An 11,481-nucleotide genomic window follows, 5' to 3' on the forward strand; every position below is an offset into this window, starting at 1 on the left:
CTACAACTGCCTCTTTGTTTCTCTGGCTTGTCGTTTCGTCTGTGGCGAAGGTTTAGCGTGTAGCGACCATTCTTCCCGCCACATAGCTGTGGCGTTGCCGAACTTACGATGTGGCTGGGCGTGACGTGTAACCAAACACGTCCTAAAACTCGAAACTGAGCATCTAGTACATCATCATTACGACTCAAAACAACCGAAGCTTCAGGCCGAGCCAAAACTGCAATGGTTGAGTCCAAATATCAAGCATCCGATGCTTCTAACTGTGATGATGTATTTCTCACTCCGTCCATCGCCCACTTGATCTGAGGTGGTGAGCTTGCTCTGATTTTCTAGTTGTCTGGCAAAGTCCTCTTACATCATAAGTTCATAACCTCGTGCTTGAAAATTCATATCCGGCCAGCGTCTTAACGTCCCAACGATCCGCAAAACCCCAACAACACTCTCTTCATTACTTACCTTTTGTACTGACCGAAGAACCGTTTATTGGTATACTTGATATGGAGAAATTGCTGGTCCTTGGTCGTTGGGCGTTGGCAATTTGAACCATGCAGCTGGCCATTATTGCTAAGTTTCTCCATTACACAGTAATTTTAGGAAGGTCCAGGGGCTTCCCCGCATCTTCCCTTCCCAAACGAGAAAAACAAGAGAGTGCGAGTGCGAGCCCACCACCTCTCCTCCTTCTCTCTCCTGTTTCTCTCTCTACGCTCCTCGTCGCGTGCCCACGTCTCCCCCGCCTGCCTCGCTCGCTCCCTCCCCTCCAGATCCGGTCCGCCCCGCCGCCGCCGATGTCCGAAGATCCCGCGGGATCCCGCCGCTGGCGGTGCGACCTCGGCGGCGACGAGCGCTGGCTCTCGGGGGCCGCCGGCGACGACCACTTCGACCGCCTCCCCGACGCGTTGCTCCTCGTCATCTTCAACCGCATCGGCGACGTCAAGGCGCTCGGCCGCTGCTCCCTCGTCTCCCGCCGCTTCCACGAGCTCGTGCCCCTCGTCGACTCCGTCGTCGTCCGCGTCGACTGCGTCATCCCCGACGAGCCCCCCTCCTCGTCGTCCTCCCCGTCGGCGCCGTCCTCTCCTACGGCGTCCGTGCGCGCCCGCGGGGTCTTCTCACAGATCGCGCGCATCGTGCTCGGCGGCATCGTGAAGCCCATTCAGGCGCTCGGTCAGATCCTCTCCCCCGCCAACTCCGCCTCCGGCTTTCCGGCATCCTCCACTTCCTCGCCATCGTCGTCGTCCTCCGCCTCGCCACTGCCTGCTGGGGACGTGTCCCACCACTCTCCCTCGGAGGTGCTCCGCTCCTTCAAGGAGCTCCGCCACCTTCGCATCGAGCTCCCGGCGGGCGAGCTCGGCATGGACGACGGCGTGATGCTCAAGTGGAAGGCTGACTTCGGGTCCACACTGGGCAGCTGCGTCATCCTTGGAGCATCCTCGGCCTCGACCTCGACCTCGACCTCGACCTCGACCTCGACCTCGACCTTGCCCTCGCCCTCGCCCTCCGCTGGCTCAGAGGGCGCGAGCTCCGCTCCCTCTGTTGACGATGCTGGCCGCACAGAGCCTGATGATTGTGACGATTCAGGAAGCATCCCTGAGTCGTTCTACACAAACGGGGGGTTTAAGCTGCGGGTGGTTTGGACAATCAGCTCGCTGATTGCAGCCGCCGCGAGGCATTACTTGCTGCAGCCCATCATTGCTGATCACAGGATGCTCGAGAGCTTGGACCTGACAGATGCTGATGGCCAGGGAGTGCTCACCATGGACAAGTGCCAACTGCAAGAGCTGAGGGTGATACCAATATCAACATCTAGGGGCTCACACCGGACGCTCATGCCAGAGCTTAGCATGTGGTTGTGGTACGCACCATGTATTGAGCTGCCTGGGGGGTTAGTGCTGAATGGCGCAACACTGGTGGCCATCAAGCCAAGTGAGGAAGGAACAGGGGACACAGTTTGGAATGGGGCTGATGGTGCAGCTTGGGTGTTGGATGCATTCGAGGAGCCGTATAGGACAGCGGTGAGGATGCTTCTCAAGCGGAGGACCTACAGCCTTGAGATGAATTCATTCTAATCTATGGGGAGATGGCATTTTGGAAGCTTCAGATGTGAGAGGTACACTTCAATTTAAACTGAAATCCAATAGTTGTCTGCTCCTTAGATCAAGTTTCAGTATTCTTGCATAATTGTGAAATACTGAAATGAATACAACCGGGTCCCCTCTACCTATTTTTTGTAAACAGCATGAGTCGAAATATCTCAATTGAATTTATGTGTGCCTATTTAACTCTAGCTTCTGTGATATCTTAGAAGTACGCAAATGTATGTTTTAGTTCATTCAGGTGAACTAAGTTTTGGGCATCCAGAATCATATCAGGGTGTCCTTTTTTTTGTTGGGCTGACCACCCTGCACCCATGTTGATTCCAAGTGCTATTTGGTGTGTCCTAAAAAAATTTCCCACACATCAGCTGTTGTATGGCGGGACCTGAAGCTTATTGTAAAGGCCATATAGCAAAACAAAAGCACAGAAGGCAGAAGGACCTGGTGTGCAAAACTAAAAGACATGACTAGCTAGTTTGCACAAATCTCAAAACACTGGCTCCTTATGACAGTTTCTATTGCTTCATTGGTAGCTTTGTGCAAATAACCCTGCTCATTGAGGTCATCTTTCTGTTGGCCTTATTTGCACAAAGCCAACAGAATAAGCTTTGTGCAAATAACCATGGATAGGTCATCATACAGTTTCTTGGAGGTGTACTCTATAATTCAAAATGTTTTTTTTCTTTTGGTAAAAGAGTAACGTCACATTCGTCAAGAAGCAAACAGGTGTAGCGGACTAAGTTTAATTACTTCCCCAAATCCATTGATATTTGCTAGTTTGCTACAGAAGCATGTGGCTGTGTTTGGATTATTCTGTTGGTTTGGACTGTCACACTTGGCTAGTTTGCTACAAAAGATTATTCTGTATAGCACGGCCCTTCAAGGATTGCCATACACCTATCTCAAATTTACCCAGTTTAGGAACAGGGAAAATATTAAAGACACTTGAAGGTTCTGAAATTCAAATTTCCATGTAAGGGTAGTTAGATGGTATCGTTCAACTTTCGAAAGGATATAGTGTTTTCATCTCTTTCCATCATGTGGATCTTCAGTATGTTCTGGTGGTCCATTAGGCCACACAATATGCTGTAATTAAGTGATTAACTACTTTCTGGAAATTTTCCTGATCAATTTGAGAAATCCTTTGCTCCATGACTTAGTTCTCATTGCATGTTGCATGCCACTCGCCAAACTTCATTAGATTTTCTCTGAGACCTGTTTTGTGTCATAGTGATAGGAAATTTTCTTTTCAATGGAATTGAAGGTTAGGAAGGGTCCACATGAATATAGGGTTAATCAGTTACTTCATGGGTCCTAGCAAAACTTTGGAGACCTCCTGAGTATTGTCCCAAGTTGATCTTATATTTTTTTATTTTTAAATTTTGTTAAGTTTACTTCATTTATTGTTCATTTCCATGTTAACTCGCAAACATATGCATGGCATAGGCCAATAAAAAACAACAATGGATGTATGCTATGTTCCGTTATGCCTATTGGATTTAGTGGTTCAACAATTGTTCCAACAGCGTAAGTAATTATGTTTGACGTGGAGTTTTTAGCAAACAGTATTCAAGTCTGGAAACCCTTAACCCCACAGTGAAATTAACACTTCTGGCCTGCTACTGAAATCTTCTTATTTTCTTTTGCCAGGATGTTATAACTACTGATGTGGAGAAGTTTCTGGATGTCTTTTATGCACCAATCTGCGCCTACTTTGGATGTTTCAAGTTATGTGCTATTGTATGCCTTTTCTTGTTGAGCATCTGTCAGCAAGAACATGGATGCAATCAAACAGAAACTGTGTTAATTTATGATGCTGGAGTTGAAAGGCAAAGCCATAGTTGAGTTGATGGTGTCCTCTGAGATCAGATGTGGCATAGATAGTTTTTTTCCCTTATATGTATGCACATCAAGGTACTAACCTTATGTAATTTCTACTTTTGGATTGTGGCATTGTGCTGCTTGTTTGCAGAATAGCATCCAATGCTCTCTGTACATCAATGTGTGTCAAGAGTGGACTCGTAGATTTGCCATCAGCGAAAGCTATAAAATTGTTACTGCTACTTCAAATGGGTTTCGAAATGTTGTTTCCTTCTACCGTTCATCTGGAAATGTTATAGCCGTATATGATGCGAGTCTGTGTAAGTCCTCCAGTATGTTATGTGGACAGACATGATTGAGAATGCTGCATCAATTTTAGCGATGCTATCAGAAAGTGAAGTTCAGATTAGGTTCGGACTTCAGTTGCGCACACAGATATGGATCATGGGTGATGAACATGGAGAAATGAGCATTTTTCAGAAATGGACATGGAGAAATGCGTGGCGTGGTGCTTGGTAAATCGTATAGCGAACTTCTTTGGATTTTCTCAAAGCAATTTCATTGCTAAATAGGGTTGGTAATGTAGTACGAGCATAGGGAATGGTCAGGTATTTGGAAGTTTTGAAACACCGACCCACCCCACTCCAACCTGAAATTCCGTGTTGTTTTTAGTACGCATCTGGGATTCTGTGCAAAATACGAGCAGTGTTTGTTGGGTGTATGGAGGTGGATGGGATGGACCATCATGGATGGAAAGGGCCGAAGAGGATGGCATCCTGGTTCAGAAGAGGATGGACGGGACAAATCTGGGGCGAGATGCTATAGGTTGATTGTTTGGTTACCTGATGATTCACAATTTTTGGTTGAGATGTACAGGTTGATTGTTTGGTTAGCTTACGATGCATGATTTTTGTTTGGATGGCTGTATGGTACGGTATGAGTTGGTACAAAATCATGTGCGGTTGGTTGTATAGGTCCATCCACACTTTTGGTGAAAAAAGAACTTTTTGAAAATAACAACAATAGATAATAAAGAATAAAATTAATCAGGACAATTCACCACTGATCTACATTATGCTATATTAAACGGTCTCTACTATAATCACATTCCATATACTGCCATAGTAGCCTGTCCAGGTTGTTCCATACAGACTAGAGTCACACACTACCACCCTCCATACAACCAAACCATCACATTACACAAAGTTCTTTTTTTCCATCCCTAGTGATTAGACCAAAATACCACCACATCATCAGAGTACTTAAATTAGTTCGGACCTGTGATTCTTGATGTACCTAGCCACCCATATAATTTTGCTAGTAAGTTGAGGCAGTGCATAAAATGCCCTTGCAAGTGGAGGATTCTCACACAGATAAGCATAGTAGTGCTCAAGATGTGCCTCCTCAAACCCTGGGATGCTCTTTAGCTCTTCATACAACCCCTTTGGAACAGGAAGGTCAGGTTGTTCAGAAAGCTTTTTTATAGACGAAGCAAGTTCGCCAAGGGTCCGACTCATTATCACAACCAAGTCATCATCAGTATAAATCCTCTGCTTCTTTGATGGTGGCTGTTTAGTACCTGAGGACTCTGCACCATTGTTGCCTAAGTGTGTTCCATCATCAGTAACGATTTGTTCACTTGGCTCACTAGACATGGGTTTTGGTGCATTATCTGTTTCAGTCACTGTTGGTGCATTATCTGTTTCAGTCACAATTGGTGCATTATCTCTTTCAGCCCCAATTGGTGCATTATCTGTTCCAGTCACAATTGGTGCATTATCTGCTTCAGTCACAATTGGTGCACTATCTGTTTCAGTCACTTCAACGCCAAGTGGCTCATTTGATCCGTTAGCATATGCACCAGTTTCATCCACAGTTGGTGCATTATATGTTTCAGTCACTTCAACACCAAGTGGCTCATTTGATCCTTTACCATATGCAGTGGCTGCCAATTTTTTGCCACATATAGTTGCCATCTCATGATAGTGATCAATAGGAATGTTCAAGTAGTTGGCATCTTCACGGTGGTCCTACAAGTCAAAATCCATATCACGATAGGAAAATATATGTTGCACCTAAAATTGCAACAATCAAACTATAAGAAGATGCTGATTACTTGCCTTAATATGATTATTGTAATGCTCTGCATCAAGACCGATTATGCAATTATGTTCATCCCAAACAGCTCCATTCAAGTTCTTCAGCTTCTCAATCTTTGCATAAATCCTTTTCCACTTCCTAAGATGGTTACCAACTTGTCCACCGCTGCGCTGGACACCTAGTTTCTCATACAAAGCTCTAGCACAACTGTTAAGATGAGCTTGCTTGAAGCCGCTCGTGGTTTTAGTTCCACTCGCAACTAGGTTAGCCAAATATTTGAGTACAAAACTAGACATTGCGTTGGACCAATAGACCTGTCCAGCTCCACCCTTGCCTGCCATGTTGTCCCCATGTTGCTCTAGGTCCATGTCCTGTGAAGTTGTAAAAATATGACAATGAGCACCAAGATAAATTGTTACAAAGATTCAATAGGAAAAAAAATGCAGGGATGCAGTAAAAAAGAGAAAAACACACATTAATTAATATAAACGGCCCAAGGTCCGGTTATTGCAATGACAATACTGAAGATTTGTTCACAACATTAGTAGTACATCACATAAAGAAAGCAAGCAGGACAAGGCCCACGTCATTGTCATTACTAGTTCACTATTACATAAAGCACTACATATTAGTTGTCACAGTGATTATAACGATATGCCCACATTCTCTCAGTAATCATTTGTCTCTTTTCTATCATTAACATATGGTTATTTGCTTGTTCTCGTGCTGCCCTCCGTGGCTTTGGTGTCCAGTTGTCCTCTGGTAGAATGAACATCAAGATCTACAGCTCCCAATACATTTTGGAATGCGAATAACTTCCAATGATGAAAGAAGACTTACTATTACATGCTCTTATATCTGTCCCATCAATTGCTCCAATACAATCCTATATGGTCAATATATTACAAAATTTTGTAATATATTACAAAATTCGACAATTTGGATTGTCATATATGGATCTCATCTTGGGTCCCCTGCAATTTTGGCCAGGGTATCCAAAAAAGGTGCCCGAATAAGCTGATTGCTTAGTTCCCCAATGGCATGTAGGACTAGGTTGAAATATATGCTATCCGTCTCATCTAACCTAATGAATAGTCCCAACTAGCTTAATTTTTAGGTTGTGTCCGACTGTATTAAAAAACACGGCTACTTATTCCTCAATATCACATGGATAGCATCATGGAACAAGGAGCGTTTGAGTAAAACTTGACAAAACTGAAAGAAAGGACATCTCTTAAGCCTTGTCATTTTGGTGCAGGTTGCATTATCCTTGTAAATTCTTGTGTTTAGATAATCAAAACTATTCTTGTTCCTTTCCTCCCAAGTCTTGTGTTTAGATAGTCAATCCTATTCTTATTGCTTTCCTCCCAATTCTTGTGTTCAGATAGTCAATCCTATTCTTATTGCTTTCCTCAAATGGACCATTAAGTAATATGATGCCTTTGTGTTCTCAACCTAGACCGAAAAAACAAAACCACCATACAAGCAGCTAAAAAGTAGCATCGTTGATGAGTACAATTTTTTTCCCGTCTAATCTGCCTGTCATCCCATTTACAATGTCCAAGGGAACGCATACACTATATAAGTTTTGGTTTTAAACAAGAGAATATAATCCTCTATTAACAAGGACTGAAAGACATATAGTGATCATTATATAATTTTTTTCCCGTCTAATCTGCCTGTTCTCCCATTTGTAATGTCTAAGGGAATGCAAACACTACATAAGTTTTTTTTAGAAAGGAGAATACAATCCTCTATTAATTAACAAGGACAGAAATGGCATCCACACTGATGCAACACATGAGAAATCAGGGAGAGGGACCAGGAATCTGCAATCCAACATATCAACCTGTGTTAACTTCAGAACGAATCCGGTAGGAGAACTTGAGGTTGGAAAAACGCAAACCCCTTGGGCCTCTGATTCATCATCCAATTGCAATCAAGCACCACACAACGTAACCCTAGCAACTAGAGAGAAGGGTGACGAGGAGGGGTCGGTCGATCACCTGCGGAGGCGGCGTCGCCATGAGAGAACGGCCAGGCGCCGGCAGCAGCAGTCCGTGCGGCTCCGGTTGGTTCCCGCTGGAGGGAGAGCCGAGTCGCCGAGAGGGAGGGGGGGAGCAGGAGGGGTGGGAGGAAAGCGAGACGCTCCGTCCCGGACGGCGTCGTTCGGTGAGGATTTCCCCGCACGGGATGATGCGGCATCTAGAGAAGATATCCGATAATCCGATCCATGCATGGTTCGGTCCCGAACCACATGCTGCAAGGAAAAAGTTTACTTTTCCTCACAAATTTCCAGAAAGTTCGTTTTTCCTCCCTCAGTTCTAAAACTAGACAAATCATCTCTCTCAACTTTTCAAACCGTATATTTTATCTTTCTAGAGCGGTTTCGAAGGCGGTTTTGCTATAGTGAATGAAGGTTTTGCTAAAGTAACAATGTATTCTCCTTTTCTTCTTTAATTATTTCAATCGAACCTTTAAAAATTATAGTAAATCACCGAAAAATCATAAAATAGAAAATCTATTTTTTGGACTCTACATAAGTAGATCTACACAATAAACATATAATATGGTATGCTTCAGTACAAAGTTTTTCTATAAATGTTTTGTCTTTTTATGTTTTATTTATTTGGGCTAAATCTTTAAAAAATCATAATAAATTACAAAAAAATCATAAAATGGAATATCTAATTTTGTTAGACTCCATATGAGCATATCTACACATTAAATATTTATAGATTTAGAGTGTATATGACCAAACTAAATGCGTAGACAAAGTATATGATCATACTAACCATCTTTAAGGTGATATGTATGTTAAGGCCTTGTTTAGTTTCCAAAAAATTTTGCAAAATTTTTCAGATTCTCCGTCACATCGAATCTTTAGACGCATGCATGGAGTATTAAATATAGACGAAAATAAAAACTAATTACACAGTTTGGTCGAAATTGACGAAACGAATCTTTTGAGTCTAATTAGTCCATGATTGGACAATATTTGTCAAATACAAACGAAAGTGCTACAGTATCAATTTTGCAAAATTTTTTGGAACTAAACAAGGCCTAAGTATGTATTTTTTTTAAAAAAGAGGGGAAACCTCTTCTTTTAAGAAAGCAAGCAGTTTGGATACAAACTGGGGTAGCCAGTGACAAACAAAGCACAAAAAGGAACAAAGAGCAGACCAAACACCTCTGGACACACTACTCAAATCTCATGAACATCAGTTGACATCGTCGCGTTCGTCTTGAAGCTTCGCATCCAGCAAACCACCCTATCCTTCACTTGAGACATCTTCCATCTGTCGTCTTCCTTAAGCAGTATCATCCACTTCTATAACAAGGATAAAGCACCATACACTACATCAGATGGCATATTAGGAAATACTTTTTCAATAGCCATCTTATTTCTAGTCACCCAAAGTGTCCAGGCAAAGCCGGCAAACACAAACATAATAAGCCGAGATGGCGAAGGCCCCTTGCCATGTAACCAGCTTTCCAACAGCTCGTGTAAAGATCTAGGCACTGACTCCAAATCAAACGCTTCTTTTAAGATTGCCCAAAGCATTCTTGCTAAGGGACAATCAAAGAAGAGGTGATTAACATTTTCAAAAACATTACAGACACAACATTTACCATCCCCTTTCCAGCCTCGTTTGATCAAAGAAAGCCCAACCTGCAATTTATTATTGAAGATCTGCCAAAGGAAAAAATTTTATCTTTAACGGGATTTTGCATTTCCAGATAATGCCAGCTACCCTACTAGGTATGCCTCTGTTGGACAAGAATCTATAAAGGGATTTGGTTGTGAAAGATTTAGACTTATCAAGGGCCCAGAACACTGTATCAGGATTGTCATTTATCGAAATATGTTGCAGCTTATCATATAGCACTGTCCATCTTTCGAACTCCTCACTAGAAAGAGCTCTATGGAAGTCTATAAACCAATCCTGATTCACCCGACAATCAGAAACAGTGCTATATGGATCTCTCACCATTCTGTAAAGATCATCATACTGAATCTTAAGTGGAACCTACCTTAACCAACAATCTTCCCAGAACTGACAGTTCCTACCATTCCCCACTCTAAAGGTTGCCCCCCATTTAAACTGATGTTTAATTTTATGTAGTCCTTGCCAAAACTGGGAACACCCTTTGCTTTTGGAAGAAAAAAAGTTAACCCCTACCATGTATTTAGCTTTTAGGAGTTTAAACCACAAAGCATCTGGCTCTTGCAGAATCTTCCAAATCCATTTAACTAGCAGACAATCATTCATCAACCTAGTATTAATAATTCCCAAACCCCCCAAGTCTTTTGGTCTGGACACCATATCCCATTTAGCCATGTGATATCTGAACTTGTCTTCAGCCCCTTGCCACAGAAAGTTAGCCCTAATAGTATCCATGTTCTTATGCACCCCATCTTGTAACCAGTAAAACCCTATGCAATATAAGGGAATACTACTAAGACAAGAATTAGTAAGGATTTGTCTCCCCCCAGAAGTCAGGTGTTTACCCTTCCAAGGATCAAGTCTTTTAAGAATTAGTATGTTAAGTATGTATGCATACATGGAGTGTGTGGTTATACTTATTATATATATTACGGTAGTGACATTTTAGTAATATATTAAAAATATGGATTCCTACGAAATCTTTTTGCATGGTAAGATCTAGAGTATCTTAATATGAAGTATATAAAAATACTCAAACCGATAAACAGATATAAACACATGCATAATGTGGTTTTTGGAGATGTGAGTAACTACTCCCGGGAATACGGAAATGAACCCTATATATATGCGCACTTTATTAATTATCATCATTTGACTAGAGTTTGAATAACAAACTCTAGGAATTCATCGTCCTAAATACAATGCCATATTCTTTTGAAGATAAAGCTACTCTAGAGAATTCATGTGCCACATTTTTAGCTTCCCGGTCACACTTCTCGATCAGTATTGCATAAAAAATTAGTCATAAAAGGAAACAATCATCGTAGATCGGAGCACCTGCTGTTGATGAAGAGACTCCCAGCCTTAGTATGAACAACCTCTACACAATTAGATTGTATAATGAATCCATTGCAGCCTATGTGATGAGCTAGCCGTAACCCCTCCTTGAATGCATTGCCTCTGCGCTGTTGGGGCATCGACAACGTGCTCCATGTATGTACATGAGCCTGCTATGAAAGAGCCATTAGAATCTCTAATTACCGCCCATGTGCCTCCTCTACTATCAACATCTCTGAAGCTTCCATTGACATTTATCATCAATTTCCCATCCGGTAGCTTCTTCCACCTTCCCTCTGTCTGACAGTCCTCTGTGCAACTCTATGATAATTCGTCGCCGGGGTAGCGATTGAAATAGCTGATCTCGCCAAATGATGGATAAACTCTCTACGCGGACAAATTTCCTTCTGTCCCACCAAGTATACCATCCACCCGTTAAAATTAATTCAGCGAGACCCACTCCA

The 11,481-nt window shown here is 42.6% G+C and overlaps 2 protein-coding genes across 2 annotated transcripts; one reads left to right on the top strand and one right to left on the bottom strand.

Annotated features, from left to right (window-relative positions):
* Positions 666 to 4,192, top strand: LOC8067488 (F-box protein At5g46170). Its single transcript, XM_021447693.1, has 2 exons — positions 666 to 2,104; positions 3,741 to 4,192. Exon 1 carries the CDS (start codon positions 786 to 788, stop codon positions 2,061 to 2,063), a length of 1,278 nt encoding a protein of 425 aa, XP_021303368.1. The 5' UTR covers positions 666 to 785; the 3' UTR covers positions 2,064 to 2,104; positions 3,741 to 4,192.
* Positions 4,949 to 8,203, bottom strand: LOC8080097. The gene is made up of 3 exons (XM_002441310.2): positions 8,018 to 8,203; positions 6,032 to 6,382; positions 4,949 to 5,941 (listed from the first exon to the last, which is right to left on the bottom strand). The coding sequence occupies exons 1-3, from the start codon at positions 8,036 to 8,038 to the stop codon at positions 5,174 to 5,176; spliced, it is 1,140 nt and encodes a 379-aa protein (XP_002441355.1). The 5' UTR covers positions 8,039 to 8,203; the 3' UTR covers positions 4,949 to 5,173.

This window comes from Sorghum bicolor, chromosome 9, assembly GCF_000003195.3.
Source record: "Sorghum bicolor cultivar BTx623 chromosome 9, Sorghum_bicolor_NCBIv3, whole genome shotgun sequence".
In the NCBI taxonomy this organism is placed as follows: Eukaryota; Viridiplantae; Streptophyta; class Magnoliopsida; order Poales; family Poaceae; genus Sorghum; species Sorghum bicolor.